Raw genomic sequence first — 26,625 nt, 5'->3', positions numbered from 1 at the left:
ATTTGTATCAGACTGTGTATATGCCGAATGCTGATACAACTTATATCAGTCCCGGGTATTAGGTGGTGATAGCCCTCGCGCTGCTTCCAACGACCCGTTTCAGAATGACAGAGCTCCTTGCGGTCCAATTCCGAGGTCGCTGGGCATTGTTCGGCCCCGCCTAAACATAGAAGCAAGCATCTGAAGGAAACTCGATCTATATTTAGACTTCCAATCCCCTCAGGCAAATCAGGGATCAGCGCGTATTTAATATGAGAAGAAGATAACATGTTTCAACACTTCGGATCAATTAACTGCTAGAGTGTAAAACCTTCTGATGGCCGACTGCTTAGCGTCCCAGACCATCAATCCAAAGGTGTGAGTTCGAATCCCATCTGATTCATTTTAGTTTTTATTCATACTCGAATTCCTGATTCCAAATTTCAAAGGTACCGACCGGGATTTGATCCCTGAACCTTCTGCTTGGGAGACAGAAGCCGTACTGGCGGGAAAAATCTACGTAGAATCAGCTGTGCAGACCTCATGTGTGACAGGAATGCAGGTTGAGCGACTCCCACGGGCGTCAGTTCCGAGATATTAGAGTGACTTTTTATTTCTACACTGATCTCACTTTCACAAATCATTTTAGGGAGCGTTCTTTTATAACGTAACGCAGTTGGGAAGGAGGGGTGTCGGAGGCCGTGTTACGCCCAATACCATTTCTTTAAATTAGTGTGGAATTTTTTTTACGAGGTCTGGGAGGGGGTCTAAAATCCTTTTTTTTTGTTACGTAATAAAAGAACGCTCCCTTAGAGTAGAGTTGGGGTCATATTCGAGCTCAATAAAAATATGACAACGAAAATAGCTAAATTCAACCGTACACTTACACCGAAATCTAAACAGTAAAAAATGTGTGACTGTGGAAGGTCTCTTTTATGCTGTAATTTTACTGAAAAAGTCGTAACGCCACTTTTTTGGAATAGTGGTAAATTTACACATTTTGGGAGCGGTCGTGTCTAAATGGTTACGATGTTCGCTTTATAAGCGAATGGTTCTGGGTTCGATACCCATCTGCTCCCAACGAGAAAGTTCTGGACTCATTGAATTTGGAATTAATGAAAAAAACTTCAGCTCACGGCGGGGTTCGATCCCCTGTCCTTAGGATTGGCAAGCAAAATGCTTTCCACTTTACCGTGGAGCATTAGTAGCTTTAGTAGGACTTAGACTGATATAGTTGAATCCAAGAAACGGACGAGAATAAAGTTGAATGCAAGTTGAATATCAGAACATACAAGAATGCATTGCATTGCATGCATGCAGGCGCATTTGAAATGAACCTACATTACCTCGCTATAAATAGCCTGGGCGACTGCTAGAATTCATCCAATAAGAGATGAGAAGAATTGAAAGCATTCCCATTAGAAATGAGAACACACGAAGAATTCGAACAACAATGCCAACGGTCGTTACCACTCGCCTAGGGTGGCTCCTCAGACCATTCACCTTCCCAAAAACCGTCCAACTCCAAGCGAAACTTACTTGAGGATACCGTGGAGATTTTCCCTTAATACTCTTAAAAAAGTGGAGCATCAACACTTCCAGTCTTCCAATTCCCTTTCCTTGTCCCTGGTGCGCGGTGGAGATGGGAGCGGCCGGCAATGGACGGCTGCCATGGTGGTGAGAATCTGGTTCAGGTGGAATTGGTTCTATTCCCAATTATCGATTCCTAGGCAACTTGAGCTTAGACAATCATCACATCACATGGCGAAAATCCAGTCTGCAATCCGCTAAAATCACCGTCTCCTAGCGAAGCGAAGCGATAGTGGTAAATTTACACATTTTTAGAGGGAAAATTAAAAAAAAAAATCTGACGTAAACTGCCCCTGATCGCCTATATGTGACAAACTTCAAGTACGTTTTTATCAGCTTGCTGTTTTTGCATATGGGACATTTATGCGAACATGGGCAGTAAAGTACATTATGATTTAAAAAAGAGAGTCATTCATCACCTAAAAATTAAGGCATATTTTTTTTTGCTTTATTTCCGAGGCTTTTAAATCTCTTTTTTTTTGCAGCTTTCTAAATATGTTTGTTAAATATGTAATGAGGTATTTTAAAAGTGCAACTTTGTTTTCACAAATTATCACAATTTACAAAAATAAGTGTCCACGTGGTTTATGGATGGTCTCAATTTTAAGTCAAACTTTTCATTTGCCAGAGAGAAACAGATGAGAAATAGCGAAATTTCGACCCTTTATGGATACATAGAAATTAATAACTCATGTTTTAGTTATGATAATCATTTCTGGAGTTTTTGTTTTTAAAGGTCCAATAAACCAAATTTCCAGTTTTTGCTTTTTGGGTGTTTTTGAAACCGCCTTGAGTCAGGGGTATTAAATAACACCTAAAAAGCAAAAACTGAAAATTTGGTTTTAAAAAAACTCTAGATTTGTCATTGTTTATCTAGCTGTGATTGATAAACTGACAGATGGTCGAGTTGTGCTCCACTTGTGGATATGGATGTTTGAATTGTGACAAATAATTGTATTTGCTAATGCCAAACCGAGTTGCTGGAGCATTTGGCACGATATGTCCACGCCTCCTTCCTCCCATGTTTTTTTTTCTGTGAAATGTGGTCCGTTCACTGAATCCCATCTGCGGTAAACACAACGCAGTAAGGCTGGCTGCTTTAATTTGTTTTATACATGTTCGGGTGTTCTGGGATGTATTGCAGTTATTAATATTGACCACGCAAGTGATAAGGGCGTAATTATACCCTTAGACTTTCCAGCCTGCTTTCATCTTACTGGCTGCGTATGTATTAGATTAGGTTAGATACTAATGTAAAATCGAGTTGCATGAATTTGCATCCCTGAAAAGTTTTTCTCAGATTCTAAACGACAAATATTTGTTCCTTGTTCTAGATTTTGCTAAACCTACAAGTCCTTTTTTTTTAAATATTTCGTTCTACCTTTTCTCGACGACCTTGCATAATCGCCACAATCAACGTCACCCATTCAACACAGGTGGCTCATCTGCCCGGTCTCAACAACACACACAAATACACTACCACCAGCATTAAAAGAGAGAGAGAAAGCAAGAGAGAGCATTTTCCTGTTCGTCTTCTTCCTTGCCCACTTCCTCACCTCAGGTCCTGTTCCGGTTTTAATGTGGGATATGTGTTACAAACTTCGTCGACACGTTCCGGCACATTTCGCACACATACACACTCACACCGGTTTTCCTTCGCCGGCGACGAGGACGAGCCAGACGCCATGTGGCCTCCCAAGCCAAGGGGTGGAGTGGGGTTAGGGACAGGACAAAGCCGGCTTCCTGCTGCTAAAATTGTGCCCCGGAATGGCAGCCCGAGCAACGAGGAGGTACGACGCGTGGTTTCACTATAGTTCCACTTGTCCGCCTGATGATGTTGTTGGTGAAGCACGAGCTCCTGGCGCGAGAGCTGGGAAAATCGATAAAATTTCACCCCTTTTATCTCGACACGCTTTTTTCTGCTGTCCCCTCGAGGTACGAGGAGAGGGGAAAGTTGGGCTGGGCCTGCCGGTTGAATTGCCGTTTAAAGAGCGCACAATGCGGTTTAGATTTGAAAGCGGGACTCTTCAAGGAGAGTTTTAGAGGTTTAAATGCGTTGCTGTTTAAAGATTTGCTGAACATTAACCTAGCTTGCTTACTTGCTTTTTAAGGAGAGTTATAACTGACGGTTCTCTTTTCTTCTTTTTATTGCAGATCAATCACCATGAGGACTTGTACGGACGACCACCAGTAACCTTCAATATCGGATAAAACAAGATTATGGCGGTCCTCAAATCAAGCTGAAAACACACACACACACACACACACGAACTCGGTTTAGCTTTGGGATTGTGCAACTCTAACCCTTATTCTATTGGCTTAGTCTGATGAAAATCATCAGAAGAGCCGAATACTTTGTGATGAAGATCTCTGGGATAGTGATTGCATTTTTTTAAGATTCTTACTAATTTAACTAAGTGTTTGTTTCTAGGCAATTCAAGAAGAAAAGTGTTAACAGAGTCAAAGTGCGGTGCGAAAAACACCAGTGATATATAAAGTGCAAAAGTGTGTTGAAAACATACCCAAAATCAAAGTGGCAGCGAAAAAGTGAAACCCGAAGAAAATCGTCCACCTTTAACCTCCGTATCATAACCTTGCGTCCGGCAAACAAACCCGGCGCCAAAATACGTCACCAACAGGCAAACCCCCGCCGCTAGAGGAGTTGTGTGTGCGTGTGCTGCGATCTAGCGCGCCGCCGCGACCATGTTGCCGAAACGGTCCCGTTTGGGCGACGTTCGCGGACCTATCTCGAACGGACCGATGCAGTCGCGGCCGCTGGTGGCGCTGCTCGACGGCCGGGACTGCTCGATCGAGATGCCGATCTTGAAGGACGTCGCGACGGTGGCGTTCTGCGACGCACAGAGCACATCGGAAATTCACGAAAAAGTAAGTGGTTGATCCTGGTGATACCCATTTTAATCACTCTAAGCCGTTCGACCAATTCTCATCACTTTTGCCGTTTTCCGCTATTAAATTAACATTTTCAAATGTATCAACAATGGAGAGTTGTTTGCTCACTTTTTTTTGAGCTATTTATTACTATGGAAAAGTCAAAAACACTTCATAAAGGCTGTAATTCATGATCAAAGTGCTGATAGGCTGATAGGTAGGGTATACTGCCGTTCTACGCATAATTGTCCCATGTCAGTTTTTGACGATTTTGACTTTATACCATTTTTAAGTTTAGTCTGATGTGTACTTTAAGAAAAACACATAAAATCTGGTACTTTGTTCGGAAACTCATCAAAAACAACACCAAGTCTGTTTGTCCCATCGTTGAACTTCTACGCATAATTGTCACACCAAGTATTTCCTTACACGGAATCATTCGTTTTACTAAGCATTATGCCTTGTTTACCTGTTGTATAGCAAGAGGATCACAAATAAGGGTGATAAACTGCTAACTGGGGCGATTAGGGACACATAGGGCGAATAGGAACCCACGGGACAATTATGCGTAGAAACACAGAAATCGGTCGAAAAATTTCAATCGCGTTTTTCTCAGTTGCACTTTTTTGAACATGGGACAATTATGCGTAGAACGGCAGTATAGTTCCCATACTATCTGTCATTTCTCCTCAGAAATATCTCTTTGGGCTTAACAGGGGAAAATAAAATGGAAATTTAAAATTTTCCGTGTTACGACTAGACTAGAGGTTAATCCTCAACATTTAAAGCAGGGGTGACCAAAGTATGGCCCGCGGGCCAAACGTGGCCCGCGAGGTGATATTTTGTGGCCCGCGATCCCATTTTGAATGATCAAGTAAAATGGCCCGTTGATGGGCGAATCCCAGACCTTTACCTTTCACAACTACCAACTCCACGCGATGCTTACGCAGTTCTGTTGTTTAAATTCAATCAAACGGTCAGTTTGATCGAGTTCCACAATAGGGCCTTTTTCTAAGTAAGTTCAGCATCAACACTTCCCGTGCTCCTAATGCTTATTCCTGCCCCGGTGAATGGTGGAGATGGGAGCGGCCGGCAATCGATGACTTTCATGGTGCTGGCTGTCCTGTCCTGGTAGAATTGGTTTTAATTCCTTTCAATCAATTTCTAAGCAACCTGGGCTGGATAATCATCACACAAACATGACGAAATGCAGACTGGATAAGATCACCATCTCCATGCGAATGCGAAACTTTTTTCACACGTTTCAATGTGAGTGAAACTCGTGGTGAAACTAGTAAATATTGTCAAAATATTCATCAAATATTTTTGGAAATGTCAAATTTGACTTAGGTATAAAACTGGGAGGGCCTCGTGGCGCGGTGGATAGCGGCTTCGGCTGTCGATCCCTAAGTTAACATGGGGCGCGGGTTCGATTCCCGCCTTATCCTCCTGGCCTTCTTTCGGATGGGGAAGTACAACGTCGGTCCATTTGCGTAAAAGAGGTTTTGGGTGACTCACCACACATAACCTTTTTGACTGCTTTGCTTTTTTTTTATAAAGCTGTACTGCCGTTCTACGCATAATTGTCCCATGTTCAAAAAAGTGCAACTGAGAAAAACGCGATTGAAATTTTTCGACCGATTTCTGTGTTTCTACGCATAATTGTCCCGTGGGTTCCTATTCGCCCTATGTGTCCCTAATCGCCCCAGTTAGCAGTTTATCACCCTTATTTGTGATCCTCTTGCTATACAACAGGTAAACAAGGCATAATGCTTAGTAAAACGAATGATTCCGTGTAAGGAAATACTTGGTGTGACAATTATGCGTAGAAGTTCAACGATGGGACAAACAGACTTGGTGTTGTTTTTGATGAGTTTCCGAACAAAGTACCAGATTTTATGTGTTTTTCTTAAAGTACACATCAGACTAAACTTAAAAATGGTATAAAGTCAAAATCGTCAAAAACTGACATGGGACAATTATGCGTAGAACGGCAGTGTAATAATAGCAAAAATATAAGCATTACATATTAATTTAAAAGTCATTATGACCATTTCAATAAACTGAGCCTCAAACTTACTTTGCACTTAGAAACATTCCACCTCGGGATTCGAACTCATGACAGTTGGATAACGAAACTGATTGACTACCATCTGATTCAGACAGAAAAAAAATTTAAATCGGAAGAATAAGGCGGTTGCAAATATTTTTCAAAGCTTTTGTTTTTTAAGTGCAATCAGCTGAAATCCATTTAAAACGCATTCCTCTGCGGTTAGTATCATTTTGGGCATGCTCGGGTTTATTCAAAAATAATTGGAATTTTAGTGAACTTTCGATAAACAACAAAAAGTGTTTTTCGCAAAAATCTATTTTTTTCGTCGAATCTTACATATTTTGAAAATTATGATTGCAAATCTGATGTGTTTTTCTAACATTTTCCATCAATTTTTTCATTGTAATTTTGAATATTCTGGCTTGTATTTTCAATTTTCATATTTCTTTTAATTTGTTTTGCCTCCCCTCGACCATGGCCAGAGTTGAGGGACAAAATATTTTTTAAATATTTGCATCGGCCTTATTGTTGGAAAAAAATTGAAGCATTTTTCATGAGTGTAACAATTCAAAGATAAAATTATGCCTTAGCATGAATTGTTCTGATTTTATGTTTTCATTTTTAAAATGTTGACAATACTTAAAATTTAAATGAAAACACAATTACATTCAACTAAATACCTTTTTTCAAATACCAAAAACAATTATATCAACAAAACTGATGGAAAACTGACATTTACCGCTTTCTATTACTTTTAAATAACGAAAATGTTTAAAAAACAGAAATGTAAAGAAAAACTTCAAGTAATAGATGTTTTTTTTAGTCTTTCACATTTATATAACGTAATTTCATTATATAAATAACCAATTTTATACGCATGGCCCGCAAGTTCATTTGAGCTTCAAAATTGGCACGGCATCCAAAAACCTTGAGCACCCCTGATTTAAAGAGTTTTATGTGAAAGGTTTTTCTGAAAAAAAAAAAATATTTTTCGTTGTCTTATTTTTGATTGTGAAGCTTAATTGTCCCGCCCATTAGGCTACGTGTTAGAATTTCACGAAAAACTTGATTTTCTTCGGTTTTCTGGAATAAAGTACAACATTTTATTGGTTTTTCTGATAGTTCACATGATTTCGAACAAAACTGCATCTTTACTTCAAAATTGACGAAATTACATATGGGACGGACTTGTTTTGAGCGGCAGTACTCTAAAAAAATCCAAGATGGCGGCCAAAATTGCGGTGATAACATATTGGAAAAATGCAATTTTTAATTTAAAAAGCAATCAAATAATCAAATTTGACTCAAATGAGGTCGCAGAACTCGAATTTGATGTTAAATGCAAGAAAATAAAAAAATACGATTTTTTTGTCGTGATTTGATTATCTGAAGTGATTTTTTTTCCGAGGCCGTTCTAAGCACAATTATCCCATGTAATTTTCTGACGATTTTGACTTTTAAGAATTTTTAAGTTTAGTTTGACGTATTTAGAGAAAAAACACATAAAATCTAGTACTTTGTTCGGAAATTCATTAAAAACAGCACCAAGTCTGTTTGTCCCATGTCCCACCAAGTATTTTCTTTTACGGAATTTTGTCTTGTTTACCTATTGCACAGCAAGAGGATTACAAATAAGAGTGATAAACTGCCAATTGGGGCGAGTAGGGAAAAATTGGTTGAAAAATTTCAATCACGTTTTTCTCGGTTGCACTTTTTCGAACATGGGACAATTATGCGTAGAACGGCAGTTCGGATAATCGAACTTCGTATAATTGAAACATCGGATAATCGCGGTTTCGGATAATCGGGTCTGGACTGTACTTGAATAAAACGTCCCGAGATGGGAAAGAGTGTTTCATCTTCAGGAAATTTAGGATTGCTACCCCGTATAGTGCCCTTAGACGAAGTTCTATGTAAAATTATATAAACCCAAATTATGACCAAAAATCGTCAAAATCGGATTCAGCAGGCAAAATTACATGAAAAAAACATATAGTTGGAGAATTTTTGAATTTCGTTAGGGTGGTCCCATGCACTTTCCCTTAAATATTAGAAATTTTCAAATAAAGATATCTCGAGTTTAAAGAAAAAATACCGGTAAGATTTTTTTCAGCGTTTGAGTGCTAAATCTCCCCTTTCGAATGCAATGTAACGCTTAACATTTGGCTTGCGCTTTTTTGAGATAATTAGGTTTTAAAATTGCATCTTAAAATGGCTGTAGCTTTTAACCCTTAAGTCCAAATTGACTTGCTAATAAATAAAAATGTTTGTTTTTCAGAGCTCTGAAAGTGCCCGAACATCACTTTTCTCTAAAACTTTACCCTGAATTGCTACGTTCAAAAAAATGATTTTTGATGGTTCGATCTAATGCCACTTACATTATCTTTCTTTCCCGCAGGTATTAAACGAAGCGGTGGGAGCACTCATGTGGCACACAATCATCCTCACGAAAGAAGATCTGGAAAAGTTCAAAGCGTTACGGATAATCGTCCGCATCGGCAGCGGCGTCGACAACATCGACGTGAAGGCGGCCGGCGAGCTGGGCATCGCCGTGTGCAATGTGCCCGGCTACGGCGTCGAGGAGGTCGCCGATACCACCATGTGTCTGATCTTGAACCTGTACCGGCGAACGTATTGGCTCGCGAACATGGTGCGGGAAGGCAAAAAGTTCACAGGCCCCGAACAGGTGCGGGATGCCGCGCAGGTAAGTTCCTAATTCACTTGATTTTTAGAATGTCGTTAACTGAATCAGCTTCCTGTTTCGGGTTTTTAGGGCTGTGCGAGAATACGTGGTGATACCCTCGGGCTGGTCGGGCTCGGCAGAATAGGCAGTGCGGTGGCGCTGCGGGCGAAAGTGTTCGGTTTCAATGTGAGCTTCTACGACCCGTACCTGCCGGACGGCATCGAAAAGTCGCTCGGTCTGAACCGCGTCTACACCCTCCAGGAGCTGCTATTCCACTCAGACTGCGTGTCGCTACACTGTACATTAAATGAACATAATCATCACTTAATTAACGAGTTCACGATCAAACAGGTGAGTAGTATTATTATTGCTTGTTGATAGATAGGTGACCACAAATTCTCTCAAATACCATTAAACACCAACATCGTTAGTAAGGAAATTGGAAGACATTTCCAACGAGTCTGAAGATCTGATCTGGCAACCCCGTCTCAAGTTATGATCACTCAAGTGATATTTAATACTTACGTTCTTTTTTGAAGCCGGACCTAACTTGAACGTTAGGAAACTATGTCTGGATCCGTCATTCGACAAATCGTTGAATATGTAAAGTCCAAGTCTTTTAGTTTGAAGATCTGGTAACTCTGGCTCAAGTTATTTCCACTTAAATGTCATTCTACGCATCAATGTCCCAAGATCAAAAATTTGCAATTCAAGCAAAACAATGTTAATGGGCCGATGTGCAATTGTCTATCCTGCTCATGCCAAAAGTAAACATTAACTGACATGAACAGGATGGACTGTCGAATCAACATCGGCCTATTTACATTGTTTTGCTTGAATTGTGGACTTATTTTTCTTTAAGTCAAATAAGCAAATGTAAACATTGAGTGTATCTCCCTTACAACTGAGGGGGCGTTCCTTTATCACGTAACGTTAAGGGGGGAGGAGGGGGAGGGTTCTGAGCCAAAGCCAAACGACATGCGACACCTAGTGTTGAGTAGTAGAACCGAGCGAAGCAAGACGGTTGGAATTATCGCCCTTTGATGTTATGTATGCGCATTCTGTTTTGTTAAATTTCAGCGTGCAAAACAACTTTTGAGCAAAAATTCGAGCTGGTCCTATTTAGACTATTGATGCTCTAATTTTACACAATTTTATTTCAAAATCTTTTTTAATTGCGTTAATTTATAGAGGGCAAAAAGTCCAAACTTACTTGATTTTTTTCTCAAAACTTAGAATGGACCAGGGGGCAGAATGGGCCACCCTTGGTTTTGGGCTTTAGAATGGATTTAGACCAACCGTAAGGCAAGGGTCTTATAAAGGACGTCAAATAACATCACCATACCGAAAACGACGTTGGATTTTATTGTATTTTTCGAATTATGAGCAAAAATGTAAATTTATTGACAAAACCACGCAAATGTTGTTTTTTTCGAGGTTTTGCCTTCCTCACCTCAATGAGGAAAGGATATAAAATCACTCGAAAAACAAACTTCTTAATTTGACCTCCTAGACCTACCTTCATTTGTACATATCGACTCAGAATCACCAGCTGAGCAAATGGCTGTGTGTTTGGCTGTATGTAGACATGTGTACCAAATCAATGTCACTGGAATAGCACGTCACTGGTTGAGCCGATTTTGACCGTATTGGCCTTATTCGATTCGTCTTGGGGTCCCATAAGTCCCTATTGAAATTTATAAGATTTAGTAAGGCACATCAAAAGTTATGCTTAAAAAACTGCTTCATATAAATTTCACAATTTGCAAAAAATGGTGGTTTTTGCATGGAAACCTGTCATATTATATATTTTTAGAAAGGTTCTGGAATGACCTTTCTTGTGGATTAAGAATTTTCAAAATCTGACATACCTATCCAAAACTACAAGCAGTTTAAAAAATGATCTGAATTTACATAACCTCAATCTATTTCCCCACGGCGGTGTATGTACAATATTGACAAAATGTCTGTAGGTAGTCTGTTTTTTTTCACTTATTTTTTCAGGACATCTTAGGTGCTGCAATCACATTACACTGAAAACCCAACCATGGTAGTTGCTACCATATCGTAGGGTTAAATTGAGAACACGCACCGACGTATTTTTGCTGAAAACATTCCGTGCTTGGATTGACTGATTAAAGCAGTCAGTTTTACTATGTCGAGAGCGGTATAGTAATTTTAACCCTCCAATATGGAGAGGATGATAATGATTTCGTAATTGCTACCATGCAATTTTGTGAAAGCATGGTACATTTTACCATATTTGCGTTTACTTTCACCAAAAAGCCACAAAAAAAAGCAAAGCAATCCACTTTAACGACCCCCGGGTCTTTTGTGGTCTCTGTTGCATGTTTCTGCTCATTTCTAGGCGTCCGAAGGTTATGTGTGGTGAGTCACCCAAAACCTCTTTTACGCCAAAAAGCCACAGTTAATTTAATAAGCAGCATTTTTAGCAAATATTCTTAAAATTACCATGGTTGGGCTTTCAGTGTAGGGGCGATCCATAAACCATGTGGATACTTTAGGGGGGTTGGAATCACTCTATAAATGAGAGGATGACACCAAACACCTAAAGGTGGATTAAGTAACGTTTTAAATAAGCTTTCTGAAAAGTTAGATTGTTTGAAAAAGTTTGTTCAATGCTTATAATGTTACTAGAAGTTACTACCAAGGTTATCAAAAAACAACGGAACCTTTATTAGGCGGGCCATTCTGCCATTCTTTTTTAATTTTCTTACTTTTAACATCAAATTTGAGTTCTGTGACCGCATTTTAAACAAATTTGAATGGTTGATTGAATTTTAAATAATGTTTTTTCGTGATTCGATGATCCGAAATTTAGATTTTCCGAAGTGAAATTTTGCCATGGCCTTCGGATAATCGAGTTTGGACTGTAGTCCTAATCGTAATATACCACTTTGCCAAAGACACCAAATCGATTAGAAAATCCCTTCTCGAGATACAGATTTTTGAATGTTTCCATAGCACTTTTCTATGGACAGCCCCCAAATTTGTATGGATACTTGTATAAAGTTTTATACAAATAAAAAATACAAAATTAATGTCAAGTTTTTTTTTTGCGAAATTCTACTAATCTAATTCCATATAAACAATTGATAACGTGATAACGTCTTTTTTTTACTGGCCAGACCTACTGCGTTAAGTTATCCGTAAAGATGATTCTTTGTAGTGGATTTTAGCTTGAGCAACATTGTTCAATCATCCTGTTGAGGATTTTAACCTTTTTCATGGGCTGAAAACATTCGACTTATTCAACTAATTTTTTTTCAAAGCCCTCAATATTTTACTTATAAGAGCAAATATTTTGAGCCAGTTTATTTCACGCAATAAACAATGTTTTTCGTATTCCCTCTCCCTCTTTTTTTCCAGATGAGACCCGGTGCATTTCTAGTGAACACAGCCCGCGGCGGACTAGTCGACGACGAGGCGCTCGCCCACGCGCTCAAGCAGGGCCGAATCCGGGCGGCCGCGCTGGACGTTCATGAGAATGAGCCATACAATGTATTTCAGGTTTACTTTGCTACTAGATTCTAAACCTTTCCTCTATGTGTCTGTTGTTGGTTCATGTTTGTGCCAGAATTCTCCAGTCTTGGTTTATGTTTTTTTTTTTGCTGTTTGTCGAAAGAATAAAAAACTGAGGATAGTCGCGTAACGAAAGCTTACCATCCGCTCATTTGATCATATTTATGTTTGTTGCAATCACTGTTGAATAATACAAAAAGTCATGCAATTCATAGTCAAGTTCTCATCCAAATGGAGTAAAACACGAACTAAGCCATTAACAGTCGTAACTCACTAACACTTTCCATACATGACATAAACTGTCATTGCTAGGATTAGCCGTAGGAGGTATTTAGTTTGTTTTGTAGAGTCGGAAAAAAAGCTAACATCATTAACACTAGTCACTATCATAGTCATTTGTGGGTTATGGCGTGTGCCAGTCGAAAGTAGAACCCACATCTCCTAACAAACTGTCCTCTCTTGTTACCCCACCTCTCTTAATAAAAGGGTGCCCTGAAAGACGCCCCCAACCTGCTGTGTACGCCCCACGCCGCCTTCTACAGCGAGGCGGCCACGACCGAGCTGCGCGAGATGGCGGCCAGCGAGATCCGGCGGGCAATCATCGGCAACATCCCGGACTGTCTGCGGAACTGCGTCAACAAGGAGTACTTCCTGCGATCGTCGACGGGCGGCGGCGCCGGAGGATACTCGGAAGGTAAGTGTTTAACGCGGGGTTAGGACTAGCAAGCTGTGTGTGCCGTGCGTGGTGTCGATTTGGGAAAAAGTATAAAAATATTTCATAGTGTAAAAAAAAAAATCCGTGGAGAATTTCCCTTATTCTCTTAAAAAAGTGGACTATGAACAATTCCCGTCGGCCAAATCCGGTATCCATACAAACTCAGGATTGATATTCCTGTACACTGTCCAATTGAATTACGAGAGTTAAAGATCCTTTTGAAGGTCCTGATATATAAAAGTTATTTTGAAATATCTCAGTTTAAGTCTTTTAAAAGCTATAAAGATCCAGCGATTAGACGTTAAACAGCTAAGATTACAACTAATCATAACCTCAATACAGAGCAAGTGAATATTCTGGAAGAATAATTTCAGACCCCCGGCGTTATTTGGCCCCGCCGCCTGGCTCCTCTCCGACCGACACCACGTCTGGCGCTAATTTTGATGGATGATGAACTGACGCACACTTGCATTAGAAAAAAAAAACAAAAAAAATCGTTACGAATAAAACAAATATAAACCGGCGGCTATTCTCCAGGTGGACTGCAGCAGGCCCATAGTACAACCCCGCTCGAGGCCCCGCACAGTGCAGGATCGCACGGGCCCCCCAGCGGTCCCCCGCCACCGTCAGTCGCCGTACCACCCGTCTCCGGCGTGACGGCGCCACCACCACAAGGTATACTACTACAAACCCCACATCATTCTATGGTCAGCAAATCGGTATGTTAACACAGAAGACGAGTGAGCTAAAACCAAAATCATTTAATGTAAACAGTTTTAAAAACGCAACACGAACACTTTGAAACAAGCTGTGTGGTTGTAAACGTATGTTTGTGTGAATGTTGTGTTTCATTTTGCTTAGTTCCCTTTTGTTGTGTTTTCCTTACTAACAAATTTTGATTTAAATATTTATCTATTTATACGTTCATTGTAAAACATATTTCTAAATCTACCTTTTATTTGGCATGAATTCTGGTTCTTTTACTAAATGTACAAAAAAAATGTTGAAATGTTTTCCTACTAACGCTTCCTACTAACACAAAAATATTATTTATTATTGATTCTTAATTTTCCTTAGACACTAATTCTACCCCAACAACAAAACACAAATTCAGCACTTCTATTGCCCAATGACAAAGCAATAGTAAATATTCAAGTCAACGTTCACACCCACATAAAACACACACACACAGTTGTTTTGAAACCCCCATTTCTGTTGCCGATATGCTGATGCTGCCAGTTGATGGCATTTGCGCGCGCGCTATGGATCACTTGTGTACTGGGAAACTAGCGATGACTTGTGAAAGACCATTTACCAATGACCTCTTTCAAGCCCCCCCAAACAAATAAAAAAAAAACACTTTCAAACCTATTTTGCATATTTTTGCCTCTTCCACAGAGCTCGTCTCACTGTTTCTCGGAAGAAACAACAACTAGCAACCGTTAAATTTGAACGGCCAAACACCAACGCTTGGTCAAAGTGTGTAGGGAGAGGGAGGAAAAAAAGAGAGCGAGAGCGAGTGAGAGAGAGAGAGAGAAAGAGAAAGAGAGGAATTAAAAAGGGAGCATAAGCGCGATCAATCGTCCCTTTTCGTTTTGTTTAGCTTCAAAAACCATTCATCAGTGCGCGCGCGAAAGGAAAGGAAGATGGTGCGCTCTCATTTTCGCAGTCACTCACTCACAAACACACACAGACAGACATACTTAACCTAACTCACTCTCATTTGTCGCTGGAACGCATCGAATCGCTCAACTCAGCCGGATTTACTTTTGCTTTCGTTTCGGTTTGCAAAACGAGGAGGAAACACGCGCAATTTAGGGTACGAACTTGATCGAATCGCGCCGAGCTAGGTTTGGATTCATTTTGAGCACACTTTCGCGATTTAAACAACAAACAGTAATATTTTTTCGAGGACTAGAGAGAGAAAGAGAGAGTAACGCAGATTCGACGTAGACAAGTAGTTCATGATCGTTAGTGTGTACAACACTGTACTTGGTACAGTACTTTTAAGAGAGAAAAGAAAAAGCTAATAAATCTTATCATTTCTAACATTTCGTAAGCAAATAGGTGTAAAATTCGATTTCCTTGAACGATAATTACTAGAAAGTCGATTTCGATAAACACACTGTACCCCGTGCACTTTCGTGGCATTTTTTCTTCTTATTTAGACTACAATAAAGCATACGCAAAACGCAATTGACTGTTTTATTGTATTTTTTTTTGTTCTTCATCCGAATCTTCAACCACGACCAGCTTGTAAACCCAAATAATCTAAAAAAAAATATTGAAAAATCAAAATATGGATTTAAGACTTCCTAAGATTGTGCTTGTGGGTCCAACAATAATCCAATATTTGCCGACCGGCTACGAAGTTATGGGAAAGTATAATCTGTATCAGACTTTGTTTATGCTGACACTACTTATTGCAATATCGAATATTAAGTGATGTTAGCCCTCGCACTGCTTCCAGTGACGTTTCAGAACACCAGAGCTCCTTTTCGCACAATTTCGAGGTCATTGGGCATTATCTGGCCCCGCCTTAACATAGAAGCAAGCACCATAAAGTCGGTTGTTTTGGGCTGGTTTGACCAAATTTGTAGAAGCTTTTACTTCCAATTCCAATTGTAAATTTTATTTGAATGTTTTTTTTAATTCTGTAAGATTTTAATGATACACTCAAATCCCGGTGGTTGGTCACTTTTTTAGTTTGTACCCCGTTGGTTGGTCAAAGTCAAACTAAAAAGTGACGAACTGTCACTTTTTACACGGCGCTCACGCACAATATCAAAACAAACGTTTGGTAGTGTGTGTGAACTCCGTGTAAAAGGGGTGTCTAACTAAAAAGTGACCCCGTTCGTTTGACAACAGTTGATGTCAAACCATCGGGGTTTGAGTGTAATGCATTTGATAATTCTTTTGTTCTTCAGTTATATGGCAAATTTTGATATTCTAGTACTTACTTAAAAATGAATTATGAATTATTCACGCTTAACATCTGAAAAAGGTTAGATTCCATACAAATTACCCCTTTTTCTCTAGCTTGGGAGTTCCGGTGTTAAGTATTTTAGAAAAAAATCTAAATTTGGACGTCATGTCCTTTTGAAAAATTACCTCAGATCACCAAGGCGGTGACAATTGCATTTTTTTTGTATTTGGCTTAACCCTCTAATGCCCGAATTTTTTTTCGTTTTTTTTTATTTTTACCTTGTTTAGGAGGTCATTTTGAGCATCTTTTGTTCTACGAAAAACTTTACTTCTCTTGTTTTATGTTTTTCTTGTTTCATTTTTAGTATTTTAATTTGCATTTATCTTGTTTAGTTTATGTTTGTTTTTGGTAGTATTTGGCCTATTCTACCACCTCCTATCATTACATTTTGCCTATCTATTTTTTTTTGATTGTTTTTACTGGCACTTTTTCAACTTTTCACTTGTTTTTCACATTTTCTGCTATAAAATGGCACCATTATCATTTAAATTGTAAAAAATGCGTAGAGGCATAGTCTGGGGCACTAGAAAAATTACTGCATACTTCTTTTTACTTTAAGTATATGAAATGTAGCCAAAGTTGACTCCTAAAAAAATGACAATTTTAAAAACATTGGCAAAGTCATATAAAACAAGTCAAACTTCCAACCTTTAAATTTTCTAAAAATTTAAGAGTTCTTCTTTTCAATGCTTTTTAAAGATCTAAAATTGGTTGAAAAATTATTTTTTGGTGATTTTTCAGATAGAAGCCCGTCTAAAGGCAGGGTTAGGTTGTAGAGGGTTAAACTTGAAAGAGTTTAAAACTTTAAAAAGTCCGAAAATGTTGTATTATAGAAAAAAAAAAAAACAAACTGTAAAGAGCTCACAAACAAACATTGCCCCAAAAATAGTAAATTTCTGTATTTCAACAGTGTGCAGCTCGAAATTGTTGTAACCATTTGAAGTCAACCCGGACTCAGATTCGGTTATTCCACCAAGATACCATACTTTGGTCCCGGAGACACAATCGAACTGTGATGTCAGTCAAGGAGGTATTACACTCCATAAAACTTGGTTTGAATAACAAACACTTTTTGTTTTGGACAGTTTGCCTTCCTGTCAAACCTGTAAAATTAAATTTGCAATTTTGATTTGAAAATACTAACTTTTCCAGTCATTCTAAAGTGAAGAACTTTTCAGCACTTGTTAGGAAACGTAGTACTTTTCAACACTGTTTTGGTGTTTAGGTTGACCAAACACAGAAATAAAATGGTAGGATTTAAAAAAATGTTTTTCGGGATTGCAAAACAAAAGATGTGTGCAACTAGTTGCAAAACTCGATTTTTTCAGCACTCATCGTATTTATCCAAGTTGCTAGAGCCCCACTGGATCAAAGTTGGCTATGCAAGAGAGGGAGGTGTTCCACTGCGGGAAACTGTCTTCTGCATTCAAGCAAATGGAATCTTTGCCATAGCCTTAATGGGAAGCACACACACAATGAAATTGTGTTTTGACAAGTTTTCAAAATGTGTGAAACTTACTCGCATTGAAATACCGCCTTAAGAACGCATTTAACGGCGTATGACGTTTCACATGTGTATGTATTAGTGAACAAAACCTGACAACAAAAATGAAAAGAGAAGTTCGTTCTCTTTTGATTTTTTCTCTCTCTGAGAGTGCTTGTGGAATCTCTCTTGATGGAGATTCTTTCATCGTCCTTCCCTATTAAATTTTCACATTGGGTTAAAGAAATCAATGCTCTTCTGATCAATACAATCTTGTGATACATTTCCGTGTGACATTTTTCCAAAAATATCGCTGTTTATATTTTGTAATTGCGTTGTTTCATTGTCAGGTTGTGGTAACTTTATCTAGAAATACTCACACTTTAAAAATATTAATATTATTTTGGGGAAAAATCCTAGTCAAACCTACTATTGCTCTGAGTACACAAGTTTTCCATAAGCGATGCGTAAAAAGTTCAAACCATTTTTAAAACGCACTGCACTCATACACTGACATTTGTCGTAGGCATTGTACAAAAAGCTCACCTAATTTGTTACGTTTTTTCATAAATGTATTCATTCGTTTCCTTCACCTTTTGCGATTTTGTGCAGTAGAGAGTGATTACCGACGTTGTGAACGACATTAAAAAAATATTTAAAAAATAAAACACGAAAACTGATGCTTCCAAAAATCAGAGCCAACCTTTTCTCAACGTTGGAGAAAATTGGCCCAGGAAACCGACTTAGTCGCTAACGCGCTACTTTCTTTGTTTTTCTTTCTTTTTCTCTCAACCTTTTTCGCTACCCCCTCCACACGGCGGACAAACACACATCATGGCCGAACCCCACGAACGGTGCGCGCGCAGCCTCTTAGTGCCCCCGATCCAAGTAATCATCATTCGGTTAAGCCGGAACCGTCGGAAGTACATTAGTTTCATTATTAACTTTATTACTATTATTATTATGTGTACGGACTTACGATTAGGTTGACAAGTTGACGTAAAATGAGAGCGAGAAATAGAGATAAAATTGTGGGAAAATGAGAAAAAAATAAAAAAGAAACTTTTTATTTCAGTTTAAGCAAGATTAAAACCAGAAACACACAAGAAAAAAAAATACATTAATAAGAGGGAATACAAAAAAAACCAACAAGAGAATAAATGAAAACAAATATATATTGAGCGCGCAGATGAGAGAATCACAAAGCGAGAGAGCGAGAGAAAGAGCGAGCGAACGAGAGCGCGAAGATCGATAATAATGATAAAACATTGCAGAAGTAAACAAAACAAAAAAAAATAATGTGAGATAAATGATTATTAGTAAGATGTGCGAAGTTACTGCAAGCAAAGTATATAAGTAAAAGTGAGAGGGCGACCAGCAACAAAATGAGAAAGAAAAAAAAACTAAAAAGTAATACAAAATAGTTTTGTGTAAGAGAAAACTATGTAAAAATACAGGTGTAAAAACAATACAACTGCAGAGAAAACCAACCACTAAACATAACCACCACGATTTTGGAGAAGATGAAAAGATTTAGTCAACACACTACTGCGTAGGGTTCCAAACCACAACACAAACAGAACATAGAACTAACAAAACAGAAGAACAATCTAACAAAACAAAATTAAACAAGAATAGTTTCAGCTTCCAAGAAAGTAAACAAAAAAAGTATACATCTATTTCGAGGAAAAGTTAAACGAAAAATAAAACACCGAGCTGGATTAAACAACAACACAGAAATACACATTTATACGTTGTAGAGTGGTACATTTAAAAAATTGAGAATTGCTTCCTTTTTGTTTTTAACTTCTTAATGATAACGATAATTGGATTATATTTTTTTATTTTGTCTCTGTAAGTAGAAGAACAGAAATTCCTTTTATTTTTAAATGTACGTAGGGATTAAAGTTAAAAAGGTAAACAGAAAAACAGTAAAAGCAGAAATTAGGAGCGCGTGTGAGAAAGAGTTTGATCGCCGATTAATTTTGAGTGGGAGGGAGTGAGAGAGAGCGTGTGCGCTAGAGAATTAGTTTAAAAGTGACGAGCGAAAACACGGACAGCAGAAATCGCGAGAGAATAGGGGAGAGCGTTGCGTTTTCTGATTGCACTACTTCTGGAACGAGTTGAGTTGCACGATCGCGTGCGGGTTCGATCCTCGTGGTTGACGCTCTGAAAATTACCCTTCAAGGTAACATTTATCTTGCTTCCATTTTGCACACAATCAAAATGTTCCACTGAAAGAGAGAGAGAGAGTGCCATATTTCGAGTGCATTTTCGAAACAAAGTCGAATTTGATCTCTTCTAGCAGCTCGAAATTGAGTTAGGTACAAATGTAAACAGAAAAAAAGTCGATTGGCATCTTCCCCGGTCGCCACGGATCACTCGCGGTGCGTTTCTTCTTTGTGTCCTAGCGTGCTGAGGCACGTAAGGCTCAAAAAGCAGTTCAAAGTTGTGCGATCAGAAACACCAAGCAGCACGTTTTAAACTAATTGATAAGAACAAGAAAACACTCCCCTAAACCACATATGCTTTAAGGATGTAAGTGAAATTGGTTAAGTAAAAAAACAAAACAAAACAAACAAGAGCAACTACAGAGAAATTCAATAAACAATACAGTAACAACAAACCACGCAGCCAACTTTTACCCGCACACACGAACACACAATGGCAATCATCCAGGAAGGGAAAAGCAGTTTTCCCTCCAAACTGTGCGTGTGTGCAGAAAAAAAACATCTTCTGAAAAGAGAAGAGAAGCTGCTCCGAACACAACAAACTAGATTTACTTACCTGGTAGTGTGCGCTGGGCATTCGTTGTCGTCGTTGTGTTGAGGAAATGAAACTCACAAATTACAACAACAGAAAAACAATACAAAAAAGATAAAGTAAAAGCGAAATGCATTCCTTTGTGCAACCATTTGAAAGAAGAAATAAGCAGAGAACACACAAACCCCGACACACACGAGCCAATCCTGTGAGTAATGAGGAGGAAATAGGAAAAAACAAACTTCTGTGTAAATGGGACAGCAAAATCTGAAAGGAAGGCATACAAATAAAAAAATGCAATGGGTAAAAAGTAATAAAAATATGTCGTTTTTTTCGTTTATTAAGATATCACATCCTGAGGGTGTGTTCTCATAACTCCTGAATTCACGTCATTGAATTTACGTTACCGGTTCATCTTTAGACGTAAATAGTTTTTCGCCAATTCACGCATGTTTTTCATGCAAAATCTTTGTAAACATGCTTGCTTACTTTGAAAAAGATATTTGAAGTTGTTTTTGTAAGGATTTTTCCAGAAAATCTTGAAAATTTCCACCTCAAACATTCCAGGTGGAAGAACCGTTTCAGGTCTAAATACGTCTTTCACTTGAATTGACGTCGTGACGTGAATGATTTAACGTCGGACGTAAATTGCATGCAAGTCTCCATTATGGAAGTCGCAAATATAGTTTGCCATAAAAAATCGAGTTTAACGACTTAAGCATATTTTTTTCATATCAAATCATCTGCAAATGTAAATAAGTTGAAATCAACAAGTAGGTGAGAATTGTGATTTGCATATAAAAATCAATATAGCAGGGGTGCCCAACCTTTGGTTAAGCGATAGTTTTTTTTAATGAAAATACACAAACTAACATATGTTTGGCCTGAATTCAGGAAATTAAAAAAAATGTTTTACTGCAATGCAAATCGGTATACCGTATACTGGGGTGAATCGGGACTACAGTCTGAATTGGGACAGCACGTTTTAGAGCACTTGAAAACTTTATATTTGGCTTTGAATCTGGTCTAACCGAAACCACTTCAAAAAAGCAAAATATTAGGCTGCATCATTGCTAAAACTGCTGTCCCAATTCGCCCCATGTGTCCCGATTCGGGGTGGATTTTCTGTTGACAAAAGAGAATATTTTCACACAATTTTAAAATATAGATCATCGGTAAATGAAACATAGTAATTTTGAAAAATAAATGCATAACTTTTACCGTCCTTGGGGTAAATTTTTAAAGCTATTTTAGATACGTTTTTGTTAAAAATTTGTCGCTTTTGTATTAAAAATTTATGAAATATATTAAATATATGCCTTTTAAAATTCAAAAAGCTTAAGACGATCGTCTCAGAACTCATAACTACCGAAATGTTAAAAATGAAAATATATTTTTACAATTATTTGACTAAGCTCTGTACAATGGTGCAATCAAATACATATTTAACAAAGGAACTGACTTTACTCTGAACTTATGCTTCATCATAAAAACACATTCATTTATACAAAAACTTTGTCAAAATAACAAAATAATTTGTAAATCAACTGAAAAAGAAGTTCGTGACGAGTTGGTGTTTATTCGGGGAAAAAGAAGGAATTCACAGTGGGTGGTGTTTAAATAATATCTTGCGCGTGGCATGGCCTGCTGCGCCTAAAGCTACTTAAAACTAAAACCAGGGTCGCACTTAGGGTTGACTCACAACACCCCCTCTCAAACCTAACGTGCTTCGATGCTTCTTGAATGAAACAGCTGGGAGACCCTTGGTGAAGACATCTGCGAGCTGGTCCTTTGTCGGGATGTACTGCACCTTGATGAGCTCGTCCTGGATACACTCACGGATGTAGTTGTAGCGTATGTCCAGGTGTTTCATCCGCTTCTGGTCTCGTGGCTCCTCCGCGATGTGAATGCACGACTGGTTGTCCTCGTGAATTACAGCCGGCGCGTCCAGCGCGATCCCGAAATCGCTCAGCAGGTTCATCAGCCAAATCGATTCGCAGGCAGCTTGGCTGAGGGACACGTATTCGGCTTCGGTCGACGAAAGTGACACAGTGGCCTGCTTCCTGCTTGTCCACGAGACTGTGTTGCCGAACACCTTGAACACGAACCCAGATGTTGAGCGGCGATCGTCGATGTCGCTTCCCCAGTCCGCGTCCGCGAATCCCACCAGCGGGTCGGCGGTCTCGGACCGTTTGTACTCCAGGCTGAACTCCTTCGTTCCTTGCAGGTACCGCAGGACACGCTTCAAGTGGATCCAATGCGTGTCAGTGGCGGCGCTCTGGAAACGGCTCAGGAAGTTCACCGCGATGCTGATGTCGGGCCGCGACGACAGCATCAGATACGTGAGGCATCCGATTAGCTCACGGTAAGGATGTTCCGTGACTGCTTCCTCGTCCTTCTTGCGAGCCAGCTTCACGTTCGCTTCCAGCGGGGTTCCGAGGGGCTTGCATTGATCCATCCCAAATCGCTTCAGTAACCCGGAAACGTACTGAGACTGGTTGATGGTCAACGTACCTTGCTCGACGTCGCGCTCGATTTTCAGCCCTAGGAAGTTCCGAAGCTCCTCCAAGTCTTCCATCTCGAACTCTTTGGCCAGCTGCACCTTCACGTTCTTCAGCTCCTCCAGAGAGTTGGACGCCAGCACAATGTCGTCCACGTAGAGCACCAGGTACAGTTTAACGTCCTTCGTGACCTTCGTGTACAGACAGCAATCGTACGGCGACCGCTTGAACCCCAGCTTGAGGATGAACTGGTTGAACCTCTCGTTCCAGCTCCTTGGCGCCTGCTTCAAGCCGTACAGGGATTTGTTTAGCTTGCATACCTTACTCCCCCTCTCAAATCCTGGAGGCTGTCGCATGTACACGGTTTCGTTCAGGTGCCCGTTCAGAAATGCTGTGCGGACATCCATCTGGTGCAGGTGAAGATTTTGCTGAACCGCTACAGCCAGCAGCGTGCGAACGGTGCTCATCCGGACGACAGGGGCGTACGTTTCCTGGTAGTCGTACCCCGCACGTTGCGAGCACCCCTTCGCGACGAGCCGTGCTTTGTACCTGGCAGCGGTACCGTCTTCCTTCTTTTTGATTCTGAACACCCACTTACAGGACACAACTCGGCGACCAGCGGGAGCCTCGACGAGGTCCCACGTGCGGTTCTTCTCTAGCGACCGCAACTCGTCGTCAATAGCACGCTTCCACAGCGGCCAGTCGTCGCGTTTCTGCAGCGCTTCAATGGTGTCGGGAATCTCGTCCACGTAGGCCTCGGCGTTCAACGCAAAGGCGACGCAGACGTCGTGGTCGTGCCTCGCAGGCCGCTTTTGCTCCAACTCGTAGTCGGAGAATCGGGCCGGACGCTTCCTGGCACGTCCGCTTCTTCTTTCAGCCGCAGCTTCCTCCTGTTCCGGTGCTGCGTTCTCTTCTGGCACTTGGTCTTCTTCTTCGGGCACTTCTTGGTCAAAGACTTCGTCATCTGACTCGGATTCGGCCTCGGAGTCCACTAGCACTTCCACAACTTCTTCTTCTTCTTGCTCCGGATCAGGATCATCGTCACTGTCCAGATCTTCGTGTTCTTGTTGGCGCACGATAGAATCTGAGACCATATGATCGTCCGTGTAAACTTGATTGTGCATCACTTTTTCTTCCACTTTTACGTCTCTGGCGACGATCACTTGCTTCTTCACAGGATCCCACAGACGATAGCCATTCATCCCGTAGCCGACCAGGACACACACATGGCTCTTCGCGCTCAGCTTCGACCGCTTCTCCTTCGGAATGTGGGTGTACGCCTTGCTGCCGAAGACACGCAGTTTCGACACGTTTGGCTTGCGTCCGAACCACATCTCGTACGGCGTTTTCGCGTCCCGAAGCGCAGCCGTGGGACTCCTGTTGATCACGTGCACCGCAGCCAGCACCGCTTCACTCCACATGTTCCAGTCGATTTCCGCGTCCTCCATCATGGCACGTGCACGCTCCATCACCGTCCGGTTGAACCGCTCCGATTTCCCGTTCTGTTCCGGAGTGTACGGTACGGTCGGTTCCATGACAATACCAGCATCGTCGCAGTACTTCTTGAACTCGGTGTTGATGTACTCACGGCCGTTGTCACTTCTCAGTCGGGCAATTTTGGTTCCGAAGTGAGCAGTGGCCATCGCCGCGTACTTCCGGAACGCATCCAACACCTCACTCTTCGCCTCAAGGATGTAAACAGCAGCGAAGTGAGTGTAGTCGTCGATGAAGCTCACGAACATCTTCTTGCCGTTCCAGGATGCCGGGTTGAACGGGCCACACACGTCGGAGTGGATGAGCTCCAAGGGACGCGAAGAACGAGGCTTGGTCGCTTCTTCAAACGGCAACCTCGCTTGCTTCCCCTTCATGCAGCACTCGCAAATCTCCTTCTCTGGCTTCGCGTTCTTTCCAACATCCAGTCCCTCGACCATCTCGTTCCGGATCAGCTTCATCAGACCAGTATTCCCGATGTGTCCGTACCGGCGATGCCACAGCGACAACTTGCTCTCCGACTCACCAACCATGGCCGATCCACGCACGACTTTCACATCCAGCTCGTACAAACGCCCGTTCTGTTTCGCCGTACACTTGACCTCTCCGTCCTTCGTGATTCGCGCACCTTTCTGGCCAAAAATCACCTCCATGCCGCGCTCGGCAACCTTCTTCACGGAGAACAGGTTCGTCAGCAATCCAGGCACGTACAGAACGTCGCGAACCGTGCAGTTCAACGTCCGCGTTCCGATGTCGGCCTTCATTTTGACGTCACCAACGTAGCGACCCTCGAGCGTCACTCCAGCCTTGGCCACGTTGATCACCGTGGGGGATTCCATCCGTCGTATGTTCACCAGTAGACCCTTCTCGCCAACCATGTGCTCGGACGCACCACTGTCCAGCACCCACCGGAACTTTCCGTGTGTCTCCACGCTGTTGGCTTCTTGCGCTACTGACACAAACGACACGTCATCGTTCGCACCGTCCTTCGTTTCCGCCGCGTGTGCCTTCCCCTTCTTCCGGCGATGCGAGCTTCCGGCGGCCTGTTCCGCTTTCTCCTTCTCCGGGCAGTCCGCCTTCTTGTGTCCAGGTTTGCCGCAGGCGTGGCACTTGAACGTAAATTTGCCGCCTTTTCCCGCAAACGCTGAACTCGGCTCCGCCTTGGGCTCAACCTTCACTGCAAGATGGTGCCGTTCCACGTCCTCGTTCAAAAGCCGTGACTTGATGAATTCCATCGAGCATTGCTCGACCGGCAACGTCTTCAGCACGGTAATCAGCTGGGCGTAGGACTTCGGCATCGATTGCAGCAGGAAAAACACTTGCACCGGCTCGACGAACTTGATGTTGGCCGCTTCCAGCTCCCGGACCACCCTCTCGAACTCCAGAATGTGCTCCTCCATGTCCTGCTCTTCGTCATACCGCAAGGTGGTAAACTGGTTCAACAGCAGAAACACGCCGGAAACTCCCTTCTTGTCGAACGCCTTCTGGAGGGTGTCCCAAATGGCCTTCGGAGACCGCTTTCCACGGATTCTTTCCAGCTGCGAGTCGGCAATCTTGTGGAGCAGAACCGACACACACTTCGCGTCCTCTTCTCTTCGGACGTTCCGAAGCGCTTCCTTCCGCGCCTGTTCCGCCGCATCATCCGCCTCCACCGCCGGGAAAAACGGTTCCTGTTCCAGCGTCCGCTGAACACAGTGAAAAATCTTCAGTTCCCGGAGGTAGGCCTCCATCCGAAGACTCCAATTCGGCCAATTCTTCCCGTTGTACAGGTACACTCGCGGATTTTGTTCGTATTCCATCGCGAGCACGTTTCTTTCCGCGTCTTACTTCCCGAAAAACTTAACTCAAAATCGAATCGCGAAAAATGGCGTCACCTTCCCGAACTCTGCGCACGTGGAAAAAAAAAATTTTCCTTCCGGTCGCGGTTACTATGGCAACGCGCCACGCGA

General features: G+C 41.3%; 1 protein-coding gene across 9 annotated transcripts in view; it reads left to right on the top strand.

Annotated features, from left to right (window-relative positions):
* LOC120421022 (C-terminal-binding protein) overlaps positions 1-20,848 on the top strand; it is a 76,767-nt gene extending 55,919 nt beyond the window's left edge. For 4 of the 9 annotated variants that reach the window (XM_039584145.2, XM_039584147.2, XM_039584146.2 and 1 more), the window contains exons 2-8: positions 4,001-4,455; positions 8,910-9,215; positions 9,285-9,545; positions 12,585-12,725; positions 13,224-13,431; positions 13,990-14,171; positions 18,788-20,848. In XM_039584145.2, coding sequence (XP_039440079.1) covers positions 4,273-4,455; positions 8,910-9,215; positions 9,285-9,545; positions 12,585-12,725; positions 13,224-13,431; positions 13,990-14,171; positions 18,788-18,853 — 1,347 coding nt within the window. In that variant the 5' untranslated portion in view covers positions 4,001-4,272 and the 3' untranslated portion in view covers positions 18,854-20,848. Of the gene's footprint in view, positions 1-3,984; positions 4,456-8,909; positions 9,216-9,284; positions 9,546-12,584; positions 12,726-13,223; positions 13,432-13,989; positions 14,172-14,850; positions 15,649-18,787 lie in introns of those variants that run through there. The other 5 variants (XM_039584153.2, XM_039584149.2, XM_039584151.2 and 2 more) reach the window with 5 other exon arrangements.
* The last annotated feature ends 5,777 nt before the right edge of the window (positions 20,849-26,625 follow it).

The sequence above is a fragment of the Culex pipiens genome, chromosome 1 (genome assembly GCF_016801865.2).
Source record: "Culex pipiens pallens isolate TS chromosome 1, TS_CPP_V2, whole genome shotgun sequence".
NCBI classification, from domain to species: Eukaryota; Metazoa; Arthropoda; class Insecta; order Diptera; family Culicidae; genus Culex; species Culex pipiens.
This window is presented reverse-complemented; position numbering and strand designations above follow the sequence as displayed.